The following is a 25,559-nucleotide window of genomic DNA, read 5'->3' as shown; positions in this document are numbered from 1 at the left end:
TCTCTCCCCCTCCCCCTCCCTTTCTCTCCCTACTTTCTCTCTGTCTCTCTCTATCTCTCCCTCTCCTCCTCACCTCCTTCTCCCCCCGTCTCCTCTCTCTGGATAGCCCTGTGTCTGGAAATTCCTGCCACTCCAGGATGACAGAGGCCCATATGTTGACTATTAGGGCATAAAGCAAGATTCACTTAAGCCTGTCATCCAATAGGCTGTTTCTCCTCTGGTTGACTTACACGTTGTCATTAATGACACAGATTTATTGAGGGAACAAAAGTATGTTAAAGAGCAAATGTTAGAGACCGCACATTCATTCACTGGCCAGGCTCACCCCTTCCTCACATTTGGACTGTACAGCTTAAGCTACATAGGAAAGACAATATCTTCACTTAACTCAGATGATTTTATTCAGTGTTTTCGTAAGTTGGAAAGTTTGACTGGCACAGGAAAGCATGTCCCATTAAATTAGCAAATCTTATAATGGAATTAAAGTTGTTATGGTCAGACTCTGTGAGGCTTTCCATATCTGGCACTACACAGCCTACTCAAAGCTATTTCCCACGGTCCTCCACCTGTACCTGCTAACACGGGTATCTCTTCACTGTCCTACTGAGGTGACTTTCTGATGTCACAGTCATGTAGACTGTTTCCTCACAAGACTTACTTTCTGCCAGGCATGGTGGCTCACGCCTGTAATCTCAGCATTTTGAGAGGCCAAGGCAGGTGGATCACAAGGCCACGAGATTGAGACAGTCTTGGCGAACATGGTGAAACCCTGTCCCTACTAAAAATACAAAAATTAGCTGGACGTGGTGGCATGCCTGTAGTCCCAGCTACTTGGGAGGCTGAGGCAGGAGAATCGCTTGAACCCAGGAGGCGGAGGTTGCAGTGAGTCAAGGTCGTGCCACTGCATTCCAGCCTGGGCGAGAGTGAGACTTTGTCTCAAAACAAAAACAAAAACAAAAAGTTACTCTCATCTGCTGCATTGGCCTTACCTATAACTCCTTCCATCAGAAGTCTTCCCATCTTTCCAGATTCAGGCCTACTTCAGCATTTTCTATATAGCACTTTTGGTCTGCAAGCCCAGTTAACCTCCTTCATTAGGCCTGTAATCCACGTCATGCCATAGGGGCTCATGCACTGTTTGGAAATATTTGATCATTTTTCATGCATCTTGTCTCCCCAAGGACAGGGGTTGGGTCTCATGCTTTCTTCTTATGCTTTCTTCTATATACTGAGTAGTGCTCAGCTGGTCAACACATATGTGCTGATTTATTAAATATCACATTAAAAATCGTGTATTAAAAATTTAGATCAAGGCAGGTGTGGTGGTTCATGCTTATAATATCAATACTTTGGGAGGTCAAGGTGGGCAGATCACTTGAGGTCAGGAGTTCAAGACCAGCCTGGCCAACATGGTGAAACCCCATCTCTACTAAAAATACAAAAATTAGCTGGCCGTGGTGGTGGGGACCCGTAATCCCAGCTACTCGGGAGGCTAAGGCAGGAGAATCGTTTGAACCCAGAAGGCAGAGGTTGCAGTGAGCTAAGTCTGGGCCATTGTACTCCAGCCTAGGTGACAGAGCAAGACTCCATCTCGGGGGGAAAAAAAAAAAAAAATAAGATCAGCCTTCCTTTTGCCTGATGAGGGCACATTTCTCCAGGGACTGGTCACCCAGTCTTCAGGCACCATAGTGGCAGCAGACCAGCTAAACCTTGGCTGTATTCAAATGATCTTGCTTGGTATATGGAAAACACATACCAAAAATGTGGCACATTTAAAAATCAGTAGAAATAGTCATATGCAGCAATCTGTAGCACCAAAGTCTCCTTATAGATCACACAGGGCTCTTTCCCTAATAATATGAAATTCGCATATCTTTAAAAAAGAGGTTTACCAGTACAAAATAAGTGTCATGGGGAAAGCTTAAATGAAGTAAGCAAATTTGTTACTTTAAAGTATTTTAGCATCATCCTTTTGTTTGCAACACATTTAATTGGTAATTCAAAATGAATACTTTCTATTTCCAAAATATAAAGATAAAAGGACATCTATTTGGTAAAGTATTTGTCAGTAGTTCAAACTAAGTCAAACAATTAGATTTAAGAAAATAAGCATTTTTTTCCTGAAAGAAAAGTGTCTTTTTTTTTTTTTTTTCAGAAAAAAATCCTTTTTTCAGTATTCACAATTCAATCTGATTATCACTGTCAATTCAAATTAGGGCACATTTTAGTGTATCCTAAAAATATAGTAATTCTACTAAGTTTGTATTTTGAAAATAACACAGATTTATAGATTGTGCCTACAACATCAAAGAGCATTGGATGTGAAAAGTATTTTTGCTATGTTAGTACCAGAATTAGGAACTACCCAGGGAGGCCACTGATAGTAGTGAATGAAAAATGCCCCTCCAAGAGTAAAAGAACTGAGTCTCTGCTGCCAGTTAAAAGCAAGAGATATAGTCTGCTGATGCATTTGTTCACTTGAGACTTTTTATCTCCAGGGAAATAGCCAGGCAAGCAACATCTGAAGCTCCTTAAATGCCTTATGAATGTGCCTGAATATGAGGAAAAATTCCATTGAACACTTAAGCTTAAATGGGAATTCTCATAGGCTGTGTATTAAAAGCTAATCAGTGCTGGGTGGAGACGTGCTTAGTAATTCCCTTCAAAGGAACCGAGTTATCTTTAAGCTATGAAGCAGCACTAACACACTTAAGAATGCAGCTAATCTAATGAAACTATTTTATGTTTTTATAATTCGCTATTCAATTCACTTCAACACATGTTTGTGTACTAGGAGTTGGGGAACGAGTGAGCAAGGCAGATACAGTTCTGCCATCACAGGATCCTCAGTGGACTCCAATGGTACAGGCAGGTCACAAACACATGTTTATACAAGCTATACACACTGTGGCACGTGCTATGAATGAAAGAACGTAGCTCCGTTTGGACCTAGGTGTTGGTAGTGAGGATGGAGAAGCAGATAGGTCCTTGACACATTTAAGACGTCCCAGTGGTACCCGGGATGATAGAGGTGACAAGGAAGGAGTGTAAGGAATGACTCGCAGATTTATGCTTGACCATGGAAGTGGGTGGCAGTACCATTTTCTGAGATGAGGAGGGCTGGGGGAAAACAAGTTTCAGGTGATAGGGCAAATAAGGAGTCCAGTTTTGAGCAGAAGCAGGTTGATATAATTGTATGAAATCTGGGGGAAGCTGTCAAGCAGGGAATTGGATACAGGATGATGGTACAGAAGGCAGACAAGGACAAAGGCAGCATTTAAAACCATAGGAATGGAGAGACCAAACCAGGGAGAAAGTACAGGGAGAGAGCAGAGAGGGTTCAGAGAGCCTGGAAGATCTTCAAAATTTGGAGAAGGAGAAACTGGCAACTGAAATCAGAAAGGACCAGTTATTGGAACAAGAGGAAAAGCAGGACAGTGTGGTGTTATAGAGTCAAGAAATTAAAAGTGTTTTGGGGAAGAGGGAAAGGCTAATTATACTATACACCACTAAAGAGTTTGAAAAGAGGGCTCAATGGATAGTAATGAATACTAATTCTACAGCATAATCAGTAACTACCCATGAAAATAGTGACTTATAAGCCTCAGTGAAACATTTTTTTCTACAATTCTCTTCTGGTCCAGCTATCTTAGCACCTTTTAGATATTAATTCATGAATTTCTATAATTCTCAAAGCAGAAGGAGATGAATAACTCATTCTTTACCTTGTCAAGATGATATATGTAAGATAAGACCTTCTAACAGAACAATGCAACAAGGACTGAAACCTAAACACCACCACTTTCCTGCCCCCGTGTGAGGGTTCTCCAGCACCTAGACTGTGTCCCAGTGCCTGGCTATTGCTTCAAGGACCATGAAGTCAATGACGCCATAAGGGTAAGGACTGAGTCTGTTTTCCTCAACCCCTGCATTTCCAGTGATTATAAGAGTGTCTGGCACATAGGAGGATCTCAATGAATATTTGTGCAGTGAAGAAATGAGGGACTTAAGGTGTATCGGTTAGAACTTCACATATTAGTGTCTAAGTAAGATCCACCCATTGCTATTGGCTGACATATTTTTAATCATGTTTAATCATTAAAAACATGTTCCTTGTTTTTAATCAGCTGGTGGGACACAATCCCGGCATTCATCAGCTTCTGCAAAGCAGGCCACACCCCTGGGCATGAGAGAACACCAGTCTCTGAAAACCATGATTTGGACTGGGTACCCAAGGGTTCTGAGTTCTGTTTGTCAAATATGATTTATGCGGGGGAAAAATATGATACCTCATTGCTTACACCATTCACAGCCTGGAGTTGTCAACCGGGCTTTGGAGTTTTTTGCAGGCAACAAGTTAAACGACCACTGAGCTCTGTTTGTTTTTTGAACTTGACTGGAGAAGAGGTGGAGGGTGGCTTGTTTCTTGCAGTTAGAGAGGAGACCTCAGGGTGACCTCTGGCCCAGGTCAGGGTTTTTACATCATAACTAGTGAAAGTGGCCTGTGATTAGGTGCAGACGCATTCTCTAGAGAGGAGAGCAGCAGCATTCCTCGGTTAGAGATGAACCTATCTCTACCTTAAGGGCTTCTTTGATTTACAGATGCCTGGAGCAGTGACCAGAGTAGATAACTATAGAACCACCAGGATACTCATCCCAGACAGTCCAGCTTCCAAGATCTAGCCTCCAATTTGGCCTGCAAAATGTCACATGCACAACATCACATGGTTGTATGTACTCTTCAGATCTGAGTTGCATGGGGGGAGTAATTATAGTTGAACCTTAGAACACTCAGTTTCTTCAACTGAAGACTAGAGGAAAATGTCTTTTGCTGTTGTTCTCACCATAATAATATCTTCCTTAATTGGTTTTTAAGCTTTCTATTTCTTTTCTCTTTTTTTTGAGACAGAGTTTCGCTCTTGTTGCCCAGGCTAGAGTGCAGTCTGCCGAGTAGCTGGGATTACAGGCATGAGTCACCATGCCTGGCTAATTTTTGTATTTTTAGTAGAGACAGGATTTCACCATGTTGGCCAGGCTAGTCTCGAACTCCTGACCTCAAGTGATCCACCTGCCTCAGCCTCCCAAAGTGCTGTGATTACAGGCATGAGCCACCGCACCTGGCTGTTTCTGTCTTTTCAACAACCATTTTACTTCGCTTCTCGCTGCATCAGGCACAAAGCACACAGCCGCAGGTGCTGGCTTTCTGAAGGAAGCTATATCACTTATTTTCTCTCTCAATTTATCTCTCTTCTGTCTGAGACAAATTTTAGCTTATCTGACTTTAAAAAATATGAAATTGGTTCTCAGTTGGTGTTGATTAACCAACGTATTGGATCAGATTTCCAGTAAGATTCCTAGATTATTTATAAATTATTTGAACTGTACTTAGTTAATGTTCTTTTTGGCTGAGCCTAAGAAAATGCTAAAGTGGTTGATGCAAACCTTGCAATATTTCTTTTGAATTCTGTTGACCATCAGACGATTATTTTATTAAAAATATGATTCAGGATATTCGATATTATGGAAGCACAAGTCCAGATAGTTAAAATTTTTTATTGTATATATTTGGAGTCCTATGCAATTAGCCGCATGTATGAGATGTATAAGATGCAAGTTTTATCTGAGAAAACCCGCTTCCACCCATATGGCTGCTGAGAGCCTTGCTCTTGGTTATGTAACCAATGGCCTTTTAAAGATGAGGCTTGGTCAGGCACGGTGGTTCACGCCTATAATCCCAGTACCTTGGGAGGCCGAGGTGGGAGGATCACTTGAGGCCAGGAGTTCAAAACCAGCCTAGGTAACATAGCGAGACCCCCATCTCTAAAAAATAAAAAATAAATAAAGTTGAGGTTTTATCCTGGCCATTTTCCACTAGAAACTTCTGTAGCATGTGCTCTAGCAAGTCAGTCATCCTGGAAAGAACAGAGTCATCCTGGAATATCCTCTAACCTCTGGTTAGCAAAGGCAGTGGGTGTAACAGAGAATCTGAGACCTGTAAGAAGGGGGCTTTCTGCCTTTAACTCAATGGGATCTGGGAGCCTCTCTCTTCTCAAAATGAAGGTGTTGGGTATCATCTTCTCAGTCTGCACTGAAGAGCCACCAGCATGCACACATTATTGAGTAAGCACACCACTGAGGACCCCAACCCCACTGAGGACCCCAACCCCACCGTGCTAAAATCCTGTTGCATTAGGAAAGGCCTGTTTTCTGGTAAACAGAACTCTTGCATGTTCAAAATGGGCTTGCATCCTGGGATAGCCAGGCTCCAAAACAAGTCCAAAGTTTGCAGTCAAATTGAAATCAAGTAATTAATACAGAATTTCTTGTTTTTGCTTTTCTCTTTTAAAATCGGCATTAACCCTTCCTGACATTGCATCTCATACCGCTCACTCTGCTTTGTTGTGGTTATTTTGTTTGGTTTTGCTTCTTTCTTTGCTTTCCATCATTGCTTTTGTTTTAAAATCACGCACACTTAATAGTTTTCAACTTAGTGGGCATCTTCTACTTGCTGGCACTGGGGAAGCAATGGTGGTGAGAAGGTTGAACATCGTTAGGGAATCAGTATTTGGAATTGACTGGCTTTACTCCTGCTAGTCAGCAACTGCTTCCTGTGCAAGGCAGCTTGTTGACTGACCTGAACTGGCTTGTTTTATCAGTTAGGTTTGTGCAACTGACGCAGTCTACAGGTGTGGTCTACTTTTTTCCAAAGGAAGTGGCTCTTCAGCAACCTATTGAACCAGTATCTCAGGGAGCTGTTCCTGAAATTGTATACGTTTTTCTGTTTTTCATCATTTTAATATTTTTTTTATTGCTCTGTTGCCCAGACTGCAGTGGCACCATCGTGGCTCATTGCAGGCTCCAACTCCTGAGCTCAAGTGATTCTCCCACCTCAGCCTCTCAAGTGGCTGAGTTCACTGGCGCTGCTTTTCAAACTTAAACACCTCAAAGTTTGAAAAATCAGTGATTTAGTTAGCTTCTGATTCCTAATTTTCTTTAATTATTAGGCAAGAATAAATTCAGGGAGACACACCTTTTTTTTTTTTTTTTTTTTTTTTTGAGTACCTGATTTCTTGCTAAGGAAAACTAGATAACTCTAAATAAACATCTCCCAAAAAACATCTCCCACCATGGCTTGCCCAGTATAAGAGAGTCATTCTTTCACTTTTAGGTCAGCATCCTCAGGAACCCTCTTTGAGTGCAAATAAAATCATTTCAGTCGTCAAAGCTTTCACTGACAGCAGTTACCAAGTCAGCCTCTCAAGAAGTCCTGAAATAATGCTAACGGGCTAGTGAACTTTGATGAGAAAAATTGCAGAGTCGAGACCCCAGGTTATTCCTGGATGGGGACAGACCTAGCTGGAGAGGATGCGGGAACATTTGTTGAGTTCCTGCTGCAAGTCAGGCCCTGCGCTACACACCTTATGTGTATATTCTCTGACTCTTCAAGGCAATTACCTCCATTTATAGAGAAGGAAAGTGACGTTCCGAAAAATTACTTAACTTGCCCAAGATGGCATGGCCTGTAAGTGAGAATAAAAAAAATAAAAACAACAGCCCATACCTTTCTCACTGTGCCACTTATGTCCCACTGTGTGTGTGTGTGTGTGTGAGTGCGGCTGGGAGTAGGTCCTGTGTGATGAAGAGGCAGCATGAGGATGTGGGAACTTTATGGGGTGAGGTGCCCACAAAGAGGGGAGGTCAAAAGTAATCAGAATCAAGCTTCACCCACATTTTGGTCAGGTTGCCTTGAAGCCCTTTTCAATGACAAGCCCCTCAGATTTTCAAAAGTGTCAATGTCTTTGATTGCTCCTAAGAAATAGTTAGCTGGCCGGGTGCAGTGGCTCATGCCTCTAATCCCAGCACTTTGGGAGGCCGAGACGGGTGGATCACGAGGTCAGGAGATCGAGACCATCCTGGCTAACACGGTGAAACCCCTTCTCTACTAAACAATACAAAAAATTAGCCGGGCGAGGTGGCGGGCGCCTGTAGTCCCAGCTACTCAGGAGGCTGAGGCAGGAGAATGGCGTCAACCCGGGAGGCGGAGCTTGCAGTGAGCTGAGATCTGGCCACTGCACTCCAGTCTGGGCGACAGAGCGAGACTCCGTCTCAAAAAAAAAAAAAAAGAAAGAAATAGTTAGCTGGCCGGGTGCAGTGGCTCATGCCTATAATCCCAGCACTTTGGGAGGCCGAGGAGGCTGGATCACCTGAGGTTGGGAGTTTGAGGCCAGCCTGACCAACACAGACAAAACCCATCTCTACTAAAAATACAAAATTAGTCAGGCGTAGTGGCGCATCCTCATAATCCCAGCTACTCAGGAGGCTGAGTCAGGAGAATTGCTTGAAAATGGGAGGTAGAGATTGCAGTGAGCCAAGATCGTGCCACTGCACTCCAGCTGTGGTGACAGAGCAAGACTCTGTCAAAAAAAAAAAAAAAAAAGTAAAGAAAAGAAAAAGAAAAAAAGAAAGAAAGAAAAGACAGCCAGGGCTGGGCGCGGTGGCTCACGCCTGTAATCCCAGAACTTTGGGAGGCTGAGGCGGGTGGATTACCTGAGGTCAGGAGTTCGAGACCAGCCTGGCCAATGTGGTGAAACCCCATCTCTACTAAAAATACAAAAATTAGCCGGGCGTGGTGGCTCACACCTGTAATCCCAGCTACTCGGGAGGCTGAGGCAGGAGAATTGCTTGAGCCCAGGAGGTGGAGGTTGCAGTGAGCCAAGGTCGTGCCACTGCATTCCAGCCTGGCCAACAGAGTGAGACTCTGTCTCAAAAAAATAAATAAATAAATAATAAAAATAAAGAAGGAAAGGAAAGGAAAGGAAAAAGGAAAGGAAAAAGGAAAGGGGAAGGGAGGGGAGGGGAGGGCAGGGCAGGGCAGGGCAGGGAAGGGAAGGGAAGGGAAGAGAAGGGAAGACAGCCAGGCTCAGGTTTAAGTCCCTACTTTGCCTCTTACCAACCACAAGTGGTTGGGGAAAATCTTTACCCTCTCAGAGCTTCAGTTTCCTCCCATAAAATGAGATAATAACACACTCACCTTACAGACTTTCTGTGAGAATCAAAGAGAGAATGCAGTTGCAGCCCTGGCATGTGAGGGGTACTATAGATATATCTGCTCTTTCAGGATTAAGAAACAGAATTTCTTTATAATAAAAAGAGTTGAAAAAGCAGAGTACACAAGAATAACTTAGTAACTTGAAGAGGCAGCAGGGATTAGATTCAGAATCACCTCTGAGGGGTAAAAAAAGATATGGTCTACATTTCGTTGACAATAAATGTCATACCTGTTATACCTAAGGCAGTACGTATTCCTCAGGTACATCAGCTGGCTTCCCTGTGCAAACTGCTTCAATCCAAAGAACCAGAAAAGACATGCTGGGGAAGAGAGTCCTCTTATATTTGAAATAAGGTTTTTGCTCCCCAAGGCCTTGTCACATATGTGTCCTTGGAGGCAGGCAGGGGCAAGTGTGTAATGACAGGGTCAAAGCACAGGCCAAGGGATCAGACACCCACCCTCTCCTACCAGTGAGATCGTGAGCGGGTCGTTCACTTTTCCTATCTGTACAGTGGAGAAGATGATATCTAGGGTTGCTTATCTGACTTAAAAAGTAAGATGTGAATGTGGTTCTTGGTTGATGTTCATCATCCAGGAGCCACCTCTTATTCATTTTTCTTTTTTTTTTTTGGTTAGTAACAAGTTTCAGTGCATTGTTGTCATAGGGCTGCTGTAAGGATCCTACTGTAAGGATAAAATAAGACCATGTGTGCAAGGATCTCAGCCCAGTACCCAGTGCACAGGAGTCAATGCATAGGACTTAAATGATCAAGACAGCAGCATCTCCACGCTCAGTGTGAGGAGGCTGAGGTTAAACAGCTAGTGACCGGTAGAGGGGGGTCAGACCCCTGGGACAATCCTGTATCCAAGCACAGGTTTCATGGTGATTTCACTATAACTTTGGCCTGACAGGTAGGATGACTTGTTAGAGGTCCCAAAGTGTATCAGGAATGCAGTGGGGAACAGCATCTGGTCCTCTGCTCAGTTGTCATTAATCCCTGGGCTGCGTGTAGCAACCTGCTCAAATGCTGCAGAGAACTAGCTCATCAAACCATGAAGGCAATTCAACCACTCAGGGTAAAAAAGGCTTTGGCCTCCTTGTGACATTCCCTGGTAACCTTGCCTCTTGGTCAATCTAATTGACAGCTGGCTGCCATCTACACTGTTTTATTGGTGCCTCTGCAATTATTTTGAAATTTAAAAAAAAAAACTCAGACTCTAAATTAGAGGATTTTTTTTTTCTGATAATGAATTCCTTTGTATTTTACCAAGTCTTAGAAATTGACTTGGGCTGTGGACTCCCATCACCTCCTATGAACTTAGATTTGTACTCATTCTTATTTTGGACTGAATCTTTACAAAGAATGAGCTAAACCTGGAGCTCAGAATTGATCAGGAGGAGGGAGAGGTAGAGCATGAGCATGTGTAAACCAGATAGGTGGGACAGCTGCAGTGTTGAGGCTGACAGAGCTGTTCTTTGAAGGATGGAGAAGGTACCGTCTGGAAGGGAATGGTGTGGCTTTCATAAATGAAGGGCCTCTGACACAGCCTTTATTTTACACTGCCCACCTATAGCCAAGAGAGTGGGGATAAATTCTTGCTTTTTATCTTTGGCAATTTCTAAGCATATTGAAAAGAGCAGGGAAGGGGAAGTAGGGCAGATTTCAGAAGAGTCTAAATTTAAAGCCCTGGGACCATTTTCCATAGTCACAGAGGTGGGATTTAATGTATCCTGCTCTCAGCTTCAGGATCACATGAAAGATGCTGGGCTGCTCTCCCTAGTGTACACAGTCCACTAACTAGAAATCTGCCCAAGCTGAGGAATTTTGCTAATCTGCGTATCTTGACTTTTTGCCCCAGACATTGTGCAGTTTCAGTTTCTCCAGAATCTGTGCACTGTCAACCCATTTCTCCAGTTGCATAGGAGAGCTCTCTGTGCAGTTTCTTTTCTTTTCTTTTTTTGAGATGGAGTTCACTCTGTCACCTAGGCTAGAGTGCAGTGGTGTGATCTCGGCTTACTGCAACTTCTGTCTCCTGGACTCAAGCGATTCTCCCACCTCAGCCTCCTGAGTAGCTGGGACCACAGATGCGCACCACCATGCCCAGCTAATTTTTTGCATTTTTGGTAGATTCAGGGTTTCACCACGTTGCCCAGGCTTTTCTCGAACTCCTGAGCTCAAGCAGTCTGCCCACCTCAGCCTCCCAAAGTGCTGGGATTACGGGCGTGAGCCACTGCGCCCAGCCCTGTGCAGTTTCAATAAGAATGGTAAGGATTGTGAGCTCCGAACCTAAAGAGAGCAGGCTGAAAATACAGAACCTCATTTAAATTGTGGATTATCAATTGTTGAAAGAATTAGATGCTATGAAGAAAGTCTTTTGAGCTTACCTGCCTCTCGGTCCCTGATACAGTAGTCTGGAGAATTCTCAAAATACACGAGGTCATTTTTTGTTGGCTTCTTAAACCTCTCGTTAGCCACAGTGAAACCTGTGCCATCCTGGTTCATGACCACCTGGATGGCCCCATTGTACTTCCTCCAGAGATAATCGCCCGTTTTCCTGAAGTCGGCCATGGCCAGCCAGCATGTCCTTAGAGTACACGAGCCGCTCACCCCATGGCATTTGCACTCTTGTTTCAAGAATCGCTTTACAGCCTGCCAAAAAAGACAGGGGCAAGTTCAGTGAGGTGGCTTCAAGCAGGTGACACATGCTACAACTACTCTCCTTGCCTCCCAGTAATCCAGAAGTGACTCTCAGGATGCTGGATCCTGGGGCGAGTGACTGGGAGATGTTGAAGCATTACTTGTCGCTTGTAAGCCACATTAGCCGCCTGCCCTGACTGCAGCAGGCAGGACAGTGGGTAGAGAGGTGAGGGATAGTGCCTAACTGTGTACCCAACTGGCTATCAGTATAACAGAAACCTCACTATTTAACAGGGCATGTGGCCAGTTTGAAGAGTGAGGGACTGAATTATTTTCTAAATAAACAGAGCTTTATTATAGTAAACATGTATACTATATACTATCCAATTAATGCTGTCCAGTTTAAAATAAAATAATATAAAAATGTATGCTATTATGCAAATTAGATTAACAAAATAACTGCTAAGTCCGAATCCTTCAATAAACCAATCACAGTAATTGGTACTACAGTAATCCTGTGCTACTCGATTTATTTTGCGGATGATCGAGAAGCAAGGCTAAAAGAGGTAGAAGCACTCGCCCAAAGTTACACAGCCAGGAAAAGACAGCCAGGCTGTACTGCAAAGTCAGTTAGTGACCCTGAGGCTGACAGTAACTTGGGGAGATTCAGCTTAGATGACAGAGGTAGGTTTGCTCTGATCTTTCTTAGAGAGGAAGCAAAGAAACTGGTACAAGCTCATCTCGGCTGGCTCCCAATACGGAGACCCCTTTTCTGTGGGTGCAAGGCCTGTGGAAAGGAGAGGGGACAGGTGGGCCTGAAACTTCCGGAGAAGCTTCTGCTTTGTTTTCATAAGCCAGCAGAACAGCACTTTCCCCAAAGCAATTTGGTGAGAGTTATCCTGCCCTGGCCCATTTTCTCCTTTGCTCACCCAATTGAAGAGATTATTAGTGCTCATGGTCCTCACAACAACTTTGACCTACTGCTCTTCCCATGTTATAGATGAGGAACCAGGGATGGGGAAGGCAGGTGACTTGCCCAAGCTCGGTAGTAGGAATTCACTCCCACTCTCCCCAGGCTGGGCCTTGGCACTAGGTGTTTTTCCCACCTTACCCCCACCTCCATTGTGGATGGTGCACATTTGAGATCTATCCTCCTCAACACGAGCCAGCCCTGGAGGGCAAGGATGGAGAAGTGAGCAGGAAGCATGTGCTTAGCTTGACTCTCCCAGTTACAGGGAGCCAGGCATCTTTAAAGGATGTCTTAGAATGAACTTCCTCTTTGGAATTACACTGCCCCATGTGCCCCATCCCCATCTTTATATTATGAGGGTTTGGTAGGAGGCTCACAGGATGGCCTGGATGGCAGGCCTCTGCCACAGACACAACCCTGGGAGTGCCATCTTGGCTCCACCACTCTGCCCCATGTGGCTGTCACCTGTCCTGGAGCTGTCCCTCCTAAGATCTTGGAGCACGCCACACAAAACTCACTCCACACCAAGTACTTGGGAATTAAACATGAATGCTCATTCTTCCAAGTTTATTCTTTTTAAATCTAGATTATTTAATCATAAGTAATACTCCTAGATTTAACAATGACAGGAAATATTACTGCTCCTCCTCTTCTTTCTTTCTTTTTTTTTTGAGACAGAATCTCACCCTGCTGCCCAGGCTGGAGTGCAGTGGTATGACTGTAGCTCACTGCAGCCTTGAACTCCTGGGCTCAAGCAATCCTCCTGCCTCAGCCTCCTGCATAGCTAGGACTACAGGTGCATGCCACCATGCCCAGCTCATTTTAAAAAATGTTTTGTAGAGATGGGGGTCTCACCATGTTGCTGGGGCTGGTCCGTAAGTCTTGAGTTCAAGCAATCTTCCCATCTCAGCCTCCCAAAATGGTGGGATTATAGGTGTGAGCCAATGCATCTGGTCAGCCTTCCTTTTCTAATATTGAATTTCCAGATCATAAACTTCAAAGCTGATATTTTTATACAATTAATTGAAGAATTTGCATATTAATTTAAAATTGGATCTTAAAAATAACATTATAAATCCTTAAAAAACATGTGGTGGTGACAGACAGGATCATCTGTGCAACCTTCTCCCTTCCTTGCTAACAGTTTTCATTCAGGTGTTGGGCAGCCTTGTGTTCCAAAGGACTCCTGACCCCAAAGTAGTCTAAATCGCTGATAGTAATTTCACTGCCTTGCCACTAATTTTTTTTTCCAGTGTGGAGCATGTGCTGGTTCAGTTTGGGCCAATCCTATGATAGGAGAAATCCCTTAGGAGTCTTGTAAAAAATGTTTCTTCACTCTTTATTTTTTACTTATTTATTTTGTTTTTGAGACTGTGTCTTGCTCTGTCGCCAGGCTGGAGTGCAGTGGTACAATCTCAACTCACTACAGCCTTCGCCTCCCTGGTTGAAGCGATTCTCCTGCCTCAGCCTCCCGAGTAGCTGGAACTACAGGCGTGGGTCACCACGACCAGCTAATTTTTGTATTTTTAGTAGAGACGGGGTTTCACCATGTTGGCCAGGATGGTCTCGATCTCTTGACCTTGTGATCTGCCTGCTTCGGCCTCCCAAAGTGCTGGGATTACAGGCATGTGCCATTGCACCTGGCCATGTTTCTTCACTCTTTAAAAGAGACACGTGAGGTGGGGGCACCGTGGCTCATGCCTGTAATCCCAGCACTTTGGGAGGCTGAGGCAGGAGGATCACTTGATGCCAGGAGTTCAAGAACAGCCTGGGCAACATAGTGAGACCCCATTTCTAAAAAAAAAAAAAGAAAAAAAAAAAACTAGCCAGAGGTGGTGGCACAGCTACTCGGGAGGCTGAGGTGGGAGGATCACTTGAGTCTGGTGTCCAAGGCTGCAGTGAGCTATGATTACATCACTGTACTCCAGCCTGGGTGACAGAGTGAGACCTTGTCTCAAAAATAACATATAATAAAATAAAAGAGGCACATAAGGAGAAATACCTTGTCTCTGTCTCTAGATGCTGGTTTCTGTAGCAGCCTCTCTGCAACCTGAGGGCAGCAATGCCGACAGGCAGCAAGCTGCAGGCACACTTGACGGATGTGAAGATCTGGGTTCTGGGGATTCCGCTGAGCTGCTCAATGAGCCCACTTTGGACCTGCCCTACCACCTGACATTTTGTGATCCAAGTGAGTAAACTTTCCTCCTTTTTTTAGTGCCTTTGGGATCTGTTACTTGTAGCAGAAAGTATTTCAGCAGGTACCAAGGTCACTTCTTGGTGGTGGATTAATGACAGGCTTTATCTGACAATAAACCTGGGAGGAAATTGAGACAGCATCTCTAGTATTGGGCTTGCTCACGTCTCCAGCATCCGCTGTTAACGCACAGTGCGTTCAGTGCTCAATCGCGGTCAGGGGCTACCTTCATCTCTTCTATGTACTGGGTTTGCCGACTTGAAATTCAAACCCTTAACCTTGAAGTGGACAAAAGCGTACTCAATCGGAGAGGCAGAGGGAAGGGGATGTAAGCCAAGGCAGTCTGTTTTCAAGAGTAGCCGAGGTAAGAGTAAGGATATGGGGGCAAGAAACTCACAATGAGGATTCCTAGTTTAGAACAACTCCAGTATTCAAATGTTATAACATGGTAACAATAACAACCACGTATTGAGTGAGTGCTTCACTGTGTGCCAGGCTCCACACCAGGTGGTTTACACACATTATCTAATTATCACCATCAGGCAAAGTAAGTTATCATTCCCATTCTATGGTTATGAAAACCAGGGCTCTGTAAGGAAAGGAAAATCCCTAGTCACTCAGCTATTTAGAGGTAGAACAAAGATGTGAATCTCAGATCTGTGCTATTTCTAAAAACACACTTAAAATTCTACTATAAATCACACTGTGATTTTGAATTATGATTTGAATTGTGATTTTGAATTATGCATTCTGTTTCCCTCCATCCTTTTTTTTTTTTTTTTTGGACAGTCTCGCTCTTGTCACCCAGGCTGGAGTGCAATGGTGCGATCTCGGCTCACTGCAACCTCCGCCTCCTGGGTTCAAGCGATTCTCCTGCCTCAGCCTCCCAAGTAGCTGGGATTACAGGTGCATGCCACCATGCCTCGCTATTTTTTGTATTTTTAGTAGACATGGGGTTTCTCCATGTTGGTCAGGCTGGTCCTCAGGTGATCCATCCGCCTCGGACTCCCAAAGTGCTAGGATTACAGGCGTGAGCCACTGTGCCCGGTCCCCTCCGTTCTTTCGAATAATCACGAATTGACATAAAATATTACATACCTTTTATAATGGGGCAGAGGAGGAAGAATAGGTAGAGAGAGAAATAATGGGGGATTACATTGCATCTTCCAAACTAATCATTAAAAATTTATTAGACAATTCACAGAAGAAATACAAAGTACTAACAAAAGGACAAAAAGGTGTTTGACTTCATTAGTAATTGGAGAAATGCAAACTGAAATAATACACTTTTTTGCCTAGAAAAAATAGTATAAATGTCCATTTTTAAAAAAATTTTATGAACAAAAGAATAGTAAAATAGTAAAAAGACTGATAATGTTTGGTGTTAGTAAGAGTCCAGGGGAAGAGATGCTTTAACAAACCATTGGTGGGGGAGTACAGCGATCCATCATTTAAACGAAGAGTGTTTTTGCAATACCTACAAAAATGTTAAATGTACGTATCCTTGACCTTTTGATTCCACTCTGGAAACATCTGCACAAGCTTGGAAGGATACACGCCCACATGGATCTTCATGCAGCTATTGCATAATTCGTAACAGCAAAATATGAGGAAAAATCCAAATGACATCAATAGGAAAATGGCTAAGCAAATTAGTATATGCTTAATAATGGAATATTATGTGGTCTCTGAACAATGAAGTAGGTCAGTCTTACAGGCAGGCAAGAAAGTCAAGTGATAAGAGCAAAATGCAGAACAATATATGTGGTATGATCCACTTTTTAAAGGCCTGCATATGTGTGTATACTGGCAGAAAAAGGGGAAAAGATGTTCTTTTACAATCTGGCTACAGTTTGAGGGATTTCATGGTCTTGAAAGAGGGGGAAAACAAAAAGGGTGAAGCTACTCCACACAGTAAAATAACAGGAATTTGAGACTTTCTCCCTGGCAACTGGAGAGGGCAGGCCAGTGGGTGTCACTCCTGGCTACATATTAAAATCACCTGGGGATCATTTCCAGCCTCTCCCGAGACAGCGTAAATCAGAGCCTAGGGTGGTCGTGAGGCCTGGGCCTTGAAGGTACTTGTGGTTCCTCAGGTGATTGATTTTAATATGCAGTCAGGATTCTGAATCATCCAGACCCAGGGATGCAGAGGAGAAGGTGAGAAACCCCTGCACCGTGGCGGGAGTCTGGGGCCTATGGAGGGTTACAGAGGTGAAGAATTCCTGCGGCAGAAGTCGACATTACATTTCTAATAATGGGGAAATCGTTATTCAGTTAGAAATTGTTTCCTACCCTATGCCTCCAAAACATCACAATCTCCAGGAAAATGTGCCACCAGTGACAATCTCTGCTAGTGCTGCTTTGGAGGGAATGAAAGATGAGTGGTGGCCAGTGTCCAACCCAAGTACCAATGGATCAATGGATTAGTGGGCCACACCAGAGCAACAAGCCATAGTGGCGGGATACTCCCCCTGAGGTTTTCAGAGGCACTGGGCAAGGAGCTTGGTTGGGGTTGGGGGCCAGTTTCCCATGCACAGTCACTGATGGAGGGACGGGAGACATTTTATTTGGATGATAAAGGAATGAGTGACTCAAGTCGAGGACCTCTGTTCTGTAACTACAATTAAGTAAATTTTGATTCTAAAATTTTAAAACAATAAACAGCTACGTAATATTAACTGCACAGCCAAGAACTGTGCTAGGATTGCAGTTCATTGTCTCTGATCCAGTATCACAAACCTTCTATCAATGAAGGATGTTCTTAAAGTTGGGTGTTTTCTCGTTCTGTTTGCTACCAAGTGCATTGGCTATCACCTCACGTTTTCCACCCTCACAATTGTTCCACCTGCCGTCACTTCTCCTCATTTCCTGGGGGCAGCCACAGTCTTCCGTCCTTTAGTGCCAACCAGGACTGGCTCCACAGCTCAGACCTAGCTTCATGCCCTGCTAGCCTGGACAGGCTGTCTCCTAGATGCCATGTTTTCTCTTTTGATGTATTCCTCCTTTTTGCTGCAGTACAGTGTTGAATAACTCCTTTAAGGTGGATGCATTTTCTGAATTCTTGCATGTCTGACATGTCTTCAGTCAGTTTTCACACTTGATTAATAGCTTGGCTGGGTATAGAATTCTGGATTTAAAACTTTGAAAGTATATCTCTGCAGGCTTTTGGCTTCTAATGTTGCAGATGGGAAGTCTGATATGGGAAGTGGGGGAATCTTTGAAAATAGATTTGTTCTTATTTTCATTTTGCTCTATACTTTTCCCCTATGAAAGCTCCCAGAATCATTCCCTTACTGTTGGGTTCTGAAATATCACAATATTATTCCTCATTAATCTTGTTCAGCACTCAGCAGACCCTTTAAATCCTCTCCGCCATGTTTTTTGTTTTGTTTTGTTTTCTTTTTTTTTTTTTTTGAGACAGAGTTTCATTCTTGTTGGCCAGGCTGGAGTGCGATGGTGAGATCTCTGCTCACCGCAACTCCGCCTCCCGGGTTCAAGCGATTCTCCTGCCTCAGCCTCCCAAGTAGCTGAGATTACAGTCGTCCGCCACCATGCCCAGCTAATTTTTGTATTTTTAGTAGAGACGGGGTTTCACCATGTTGTCGAGGCTGGTCTTGAACTCCTGACCTCTGGTGATCTACCCGCCGTGGACTCCCAAAGTGCTGGGATTACAGGCATGAACCACTGTGCCTGGCCATTTTTTTTTTTTTAAATGGCATTCTAATTAGCTGGTTGCCAAATTTTGGAATTGGTCCTCTATGTCACTTATGTTTTCTCTCATCTGTTTTCAGTACTTTCTTCCTGATTTCTTGAGGAAGAAATTCCGTCAGAGTAACACTCCTGGCTCTTTCTAGCCCCTTACTCATTTCTTCCCAGAGGAAGAGAAGTGATTCGTCCAACTGGTAAGTTTAGAGGAAGGAGCAGGGCTTGTGTGCCTGGGTTCTTTCTCTTTGGGGATCTGGTAGCCTGTGGAAATGAGTTGTGATCAGCTCCTACCATCTAGCGTGTGACTCCCTTGCTGCAGGGGCTCTGAGGGCCAGCCTGTGGCAGGTGAGTCTTCCTGGCTCGGGGTTGGGCTGCTCTGGAGCACTGTGCTTCCAGCCCGCTTCCTCTAGGGCAATTTTCTTCAGTCACGAAACTGACACTTTTAGTCCATCCATTTGTCCATTTTTCAGTTGGTTTCAAACTCAAGTGGAAAAGAGCGGGGGGCATTTATGGACCTCCTTAATAAACATTTATCTTTTGGACTTTTTGATGTACTTTCTGAGAGGTTTATTTGGCTTTATCTTCCAAATTCTTTCTTCTCTGATCGTTACCTTTTCAAGGCTTCCATTCTTATTTGTGGGTGTCAATATTATGTATCTCTGTGAGGAGACTGATTAGGCTATAAAAAAAAGTTCTCCTATCCTTGAATTAACTGCTTTTTCTTCTGGAGAAATTTTCCTGCAATTTTTTTGTCTTTTTCTTTCTTGCTGCTATATTGAGTCTAATATATGATAATCCTTGGACAGTCTCTTCATATTTAAGAATGAAGTAGTAAAAAGGCATTCAGGAACTCTGGTTGTAGAGGTGGGGCTTGTGGACCAAAAAAATGTTGCTTTCTGGTGAGTTGGCAGGACAGTGACTATTTTTTTGAGATGAGCTCTTGCTGTGTTGCCCAGGCTGAAGTGCAGTGACTATTCATAGGCACCATAATAGGGCACTACAGCCTTGAACTCCAGGGCTCAAGTGATCGTTCTACCTCAGCCTCCCAAACAGTTGGGACTACATGCAGGTGCCACTGCACCCAGGACACTGGCTCTTATGCTGAGGACTCTAACTCCAGAAAGCCTGGGATGTTAAATGCCTGCTCATGGGGAGAAGGGAGGGGTTGGGGTTCCCTATTCCATCGATGGAATTTTCAGTTATTCCCAACTTTCAGGCCTATGTTTCTCTCCAGGGCTTATTTATATCTGGGACATTCTCAGGGCTTCTTCCCTCCCATGTTGGCAGTTGCCCCATTTGCTTTTATTCTTCTAGACTGTGGCTTCTCCATCCTTCTTTATGAGCTACAATTTATTCATTTGCTTTCTACTTTCCAGAAATTCATTAAGCTCTTTCATTTCTTTTACTATTCTTCTTATTGTCAATTTAAACCATTTTTTCCATTACTATAATTTTAATAAAGTTTGGGAGGAAGAGGGGAAACATTACATGTCCCGTTCACATCCTTGAGTCAGTTTGCATTTTGAAATGTTCTAGAAGGAGACAAGGACAGTGAGGGGAGAAAACGGTCCCATTTTATGATATACATTTCTGCACTGCTCAAGCTGTTGCTTTTGATACTATGTGCAAGCACTGTTTTTACAACAGGAAGAGAAAGAACTAGAATAAGAATCAATTACAATGACTTGCTGCCTCTTGCTAATGTGGGATACTGAAAGCTTCCTTCAGAACCTCAAGGCCATAGCCCATGACACAGTCACATCCTGGTTTCTATTTTGTCTCTTGAATCTTTCCTGAAAAGTCTCTTGTTCTACTTCCTTCTTCTTTGATTCTTAATGCAGGTCGCTGTCAAGATTCCATTTTCAGCATTCTCATATGCTCCTGTTCTCAATTCTCCCAGCCCCCATGGTTCTTAATATCACCAACTGACCAGCACAATTTTTAATCAGTTCCCATTCCTCTCTAGGTGCCTTAATCCCATCTAAGTTTTACTCCGTGGCATCCTGTCAATAAATACTTGTTCATGTGACATGGCTACACTAAAAAAGTAGTTTTTTGATGACTTCTAAGGACAGCAGGACTCTTTTGGTGTTTAGCTTCATAGAAACCATTTTTAGCTTAATATATAACTATTCTCAACAAAAACTCTTCAGTAGGTTCATAACTGCTTCAGTGCTAAAATCTTAGCAGATTTTTCATGTGGCCCTTCATTTTTTATTTATTTTGAGCATTTTAAGCCTTTGACCTGCAAAGACTATTTTCTAATTTTAAAATTTAAGAAACTTCTATTTTTTAAAGTTCTTTTTTCTTTTAAACAAACTTCTAGATATTAGCATTCTATACCAGATGCGGAAGTCTGTTAAAAAAAAAAAAAAAAAGGCTATGGAAGAAGAAAATACATGCATTGCATAGGCTAGAACAATTCTATTTTACATTTCTCTGCTCTAACTTTGTGTCGGAGTATAATACTGAGGCATCACATTCATTAAGTTCTTACCATATATCAAACCATGCCAAGCACTTTATATTCACTATTTTATTTAGTCCACACTACCACATAAGATATATACTATTATTATCCCATTTTATAGATAAGGATGTTGAAACACCCAGGAGTAGAGGAGCTTGCCCTAGATCTCACAGGCAGTAAGTGAGATAACCCAGGCAGGCAGGATATAAGCCAAGTCTGTCTGACACCAAAGTCGACGTCACTCTGCTGGTGTTTTTCATATTAGGGTTTGCCAATCTCTGGGGCTCATGTTCCTCGGATTCGGTGAGTTCTATAAGCTTTTACACTTAGTGTTTGCATATCTAATTATAGTCTAAAAGGAATTATATTGCCAGTTATAAAGACAAACTTCTCCTAAGGAAGTTTTGGTTCTTAAGTCAGTTCTGAAGACTGAGTCCAAGCAGCCCTTACAGTGTCTTTGTAAAACTTCTTTGCAGAACATGAGAACTTTTTTCTTGTAGGTACCTGCATTTTGCAAAGTTTATGAACCCTATGTCATGTCATACTGATTTTCTTCCTATCAGAAAGAAGGCAGTCCATTTTATGCTGTGTGAAATATTTGCCAACTTAACAACTTGTCTTAGAAATCCTAGTTAGAATTTATTTTAGGTCTCCATATACTGTGTCTTCACTAAATTATTTAGTTAAACTTGAGCATTTGAAGAAGTGTTAGTACTTCACTTTTTAGTTGGGCATATTCTACAAAGTCAGTAATATATTTCTGGATCTATATCAGTTTTCCTGAGGGAAACTCTCATTAAAAACATATCATTTAATTTTCAGATGCTGGCTTGAAGCCAAGTACATTTATTAACAATTAAATCCTTTTGACAGGTCCACATCTCTAAGATAGAAGTTACTGAAAATTGGGCCAACTCATACCTTTTAAACATACACACTCTGGAACTAAGAAAAAATATATTTATTAAAAACCTGTGCAGCTGATTTGCTTATGGAAACATTTATTAACTTAATAAGACATTGTGATTCTTGAGCACTGTCATTCTTTAAAAGCAGTGACTGTGGGTGGGCTTAGCTAGAAAATATAAGGTGTGGAATTTACATTTGTGGAATTCAAGAACATTACCATTGACTAACCATATATATAATAATTCTTATTGACTAATGAGGCAAGTCTAAAAAACATTTTCCACTAATAATAGAACTTTACATGGAGCTGTAACAATTTTGTTAAGAGTTATTCCCTGTCTTGGGACTTGACTTCTGGTTAGTTTTTGATTCATATGATAAATAAAGATCTCTAATATCAAGAACATATTATTTTGGGGTCCAACAAGACAGAGGTGAGGCTGGCAGAACTGATCTAACTTTTAAAAATGCTTTTCATTTTATGAACTAAGGAGACCAGTAAGTAAACAAATACCTACTAGGTGAAATTTATACCCCATAAAGATGCTCAAGATTGTTGAAGGGAGGGTCAGGATGAATAGGAGGTTAAAGCAACGTGGCTCTGCAGTTCAGTATGGCTTTGGCATTTTCTTTCCTATTGATATTCCCTACTGTCTAAGAGTAGGATTTCTTTGTCATCATGCCCCAGTTCTCTTAGGTCACACCCATTATTCATTTATTATTATTTATTTTAAATGGCATCAAGGGATTCATTTTTTAAAGTCTCGGCCAAACACAGTGGCTCATGCCTGTAATTCTAGCACTTTGGGAGGCCATGGCAGGAGAATCACTTGGGCCCAGGAGTTTCAGACCACCCTGGGCAACATAGTAAGACCCTGTCTTTACAAAACATAAAAAAAAAAAAGAAAAGAAAAAGAGAAATTAGTCGAGCACAGTGACATATGCCTGTGGTCTGAGCTGCTTGGGAGGCTGAGGTGGGAGGATCACTTGAGCCTTGTGCAGTGAGTCATGATTGCACCACTGCACACTCCAGCCTGGGTGACAGGTCTCAAAAAAAAAACACGTCTTTTTAAAAGTCTTTATTAGAATTTGGATTTGCTTGCTTGTAAGGTTTTACTTACATGTAGTACAATATCCATTTCTGTTTACTTTGGAGGCACTTTCTGAAGGTGGAACTTAGAAGTATCTGGTCTGTCCCAATGCCCAGTAGGCCATGCTCATGCTCAGGGGCAGGCCCTAGTGCTCCGCAGCACTCACCTTGGGTGGTGCTTGTTTGGATGGTTAGTGGAACTAGAAATTTTGGACCCCCTCACCCTCTGTGCTTCTCCATAGAAAATACAGGATGCCAAGTCAAGTTTGAATTTTAGATGATTTCAGTGAGCAAATACATTCAATTTATTTGCTGATTCTGGCCACCCTGCTAAACCTCAGTCTCTTCATATGCAAACTGTGTATAATAATGGTACCTACTCCTGAGGCTTGCTTACCACCTGGTGTATATGCGTATGTATTTTATTTTATATGGCAACCCTCGTTTGGTAACTTGTGCAAGATTTTGCTCAAGTATTAGAGCCAGTTTTCTGATTCCAGGGCCTTATCCTCCATAATGCCTCAGTCAAGAACTCCTAAACTAAGAGCTCCCAATGAGTAGAGTAGCCAATCACGACATTAACTACCATGTTGAAAATGTAAATATCGACACAGTTGCCATATGCTAATTTTTTAATATTAATAAACACCGAGAAGCTTACTATATCAGTACTTATATGTATATTTAAGGCTAAAAATAAAATTCAAAGAGAGACAAATTTCTCACAATTTTCCTAGTAAATCTGTTTTTTTGATGTGGGATCTCACTATGTTGCCCAAGCTGGTCTCAAACGCCTGAGCTTGAGTGATCCTCCCACCTCAGTCTCCCCAGTAGCTGGGATTACAGGTGCATGCCACCTTGCCCAGTTAATTTTTTAAGTCATGAATTCAAACATATTACAGAAGGTTTGAACTTTGATAGCTATCACTCTATCGAAGTGGATTCCAGAGAAATTAACAAATGCATGAAAATTAAACTTAAGTATTTAACTTTCTCTCTCACTGTTCAATGCCTTCCTCTTGTCTTTCCGGTGGCATCCAAATGTCTCCGCACAGTATTTGAGACTCTCCAGGCCGGGTGCCGTGGCTCAAGGCCTGTAATCCCAGCACTTTGAGAGGACAACTTGGGCAGATCCCTTGAGCCCAGGAGTTTGACACAGCCTGGGCAACATGGCAAAACCTCATCTCTACCGAAAAACAAACAAACAAGCAAAAGGCACCCAAAATTAGTCAGGCATGGTGGCATGTGCCTGTAGTCCCAAATACTGAGACTGAGGTGGGAGGATCGCTTGAGCCCAGGAGGTCCAGGCTGCAGTGAGCCGAGATTGTGCCACTGCACGCACTGCAGCCTGGGTAACAAAGTGAGACGCTGTCTCAAAAAAAAAATAAATAAATAAATAAATAAATAAATGACTCCAGATCTGGCTGGAACTCAAATTTTCAGCCTCAGTTCCCATTAACTCTCAGTCTTGAACTCCACCCTAGAGTTCTTGTATTCCTCAACTTTATGATACACTTCCTGCTTCAATATCTGTCTTTGTCTTGAAGTCCCTTCATCCTGGAAAGTGCTTTCCCTATCTCAAACATGGGAAATCTTTTATCTCCAGCTCAAACACCCAGTTCTTTTTTTGATACAACCATTATCTCCTCAGCTAACTGGCCGTGTGGCTGATTATGTTATTATACCACATAGCATTCCTTGCCTTGCAATTGTATTACACTTGTCTCCTTGACTAAAATTTAGTTTCTTATGGTCAGGGGCTGCTTTGTTTTATTCTTTTCCACACTGATTTAATACTGATGCCTTTCCCAAAGTAATTCCTTAATAAAATATCTGTCGAACCAAAGTTAGTCCCAAAATACAAGAACAGAGCTCTGAATGTTGCAGTGCCGTTTGTTGAAATTTTGTGAATCCTCCAAAAAGGTTAAGTTGGTTTGGGTGTGCTCACAATGACTGGCTGTTAGGTTTTCAGCACTTAAAACAACTCTTTCTTGCCGTTAAAAACCGATACACATTCATTTTAGAAAATGTGTGAAGACACACACAAAGGAAAAAAAAACAACAGTAAACTACCTTTCAAGGGTAGTTTACTGGATTTTCCCCTGTACATATAGAAATATTGTTTGTTTTCTCAGAAATACTCAACAAAGGCAATATGGAAATGTAGATAAGGGCACATGGGAGAACAGGGGCGGATGTGAACTCCCAGGATCTAGTATTCCGTGATTCTATGACCCTGGTTTAGTCTCTCTATCTCTCTCAGGCCCAGTTTCTCATCTGAAAAGTAGAAATATGAATGCTCGTTTTTATTCCTACAGGAGTTTTGGAAAGATCAAATTATAAAACATTTGACAGTATTTTGTAAATTGAAAAATACTATATGTCTGGTTTTATAAGTATGTTAACTGAATAGAAGATGACTCTATAGATAGATGGAGTGATCAGATTGAATCCTAAATAATAATTCCAGGTGGATGGACTTCTGCCTAGCTCTGTTACCTGACTTACAAATAATCTTAACTTCACAGAA

At 42.5% G+C, this 25,559-nt stretch overlaps 1 protein-coding gene across 3 annotated transcripts in view; it reads right to left on the bottom strand.

Annotated features, from left to right (window-relative positions):
* The window catches only part of WNT2 (Wnt family member 2), a 47,009-nt gene that overhangs the window by 9,853 nt on the left and 11,597 nt on the right, over positions 1 to 25,559 (bottom strand). For all 3 annotated transcript variants that reach the window (XR_004433025.1, XR_004433026.1, XM_033193429.1), the window contains exon 4: positions 11,436 to 11,700. Coding sequence is in view for 1 of the 3 variants with exons in the window: in XM_033193429.1 (XP_033049320.1) it covers positions 11,436 to 11,700 (265 nt within the window). In the remaining 2 variants the exon portion in view is untranslated. The remainder of the gene's footprint in view (positions 1 to 11,435; positions 11,701 to 25,559) is intronic.

The sequence above is a fragment of the Trachypithecus francoisi genome, unplaced genomic scaffold (assembly GCF_009764315.1).
Source record: "Trachypithecus francoisi isolate TF-2019V2 unplaced genomic scaffold, Tfra_2.0 Lachesis_group4, whole genome shotgun sequence".
Taxonomy (NCBI): domain Eukaryota; kingdom Metazoa; phylum Chordata; class Mammalia; order Primates; family Cercopithecidae; genus Trachypithecus; species Trachypithecus francoisi.
This window is presented reverse-complemented; position numbering and strand designations above follow the sequence as displayed.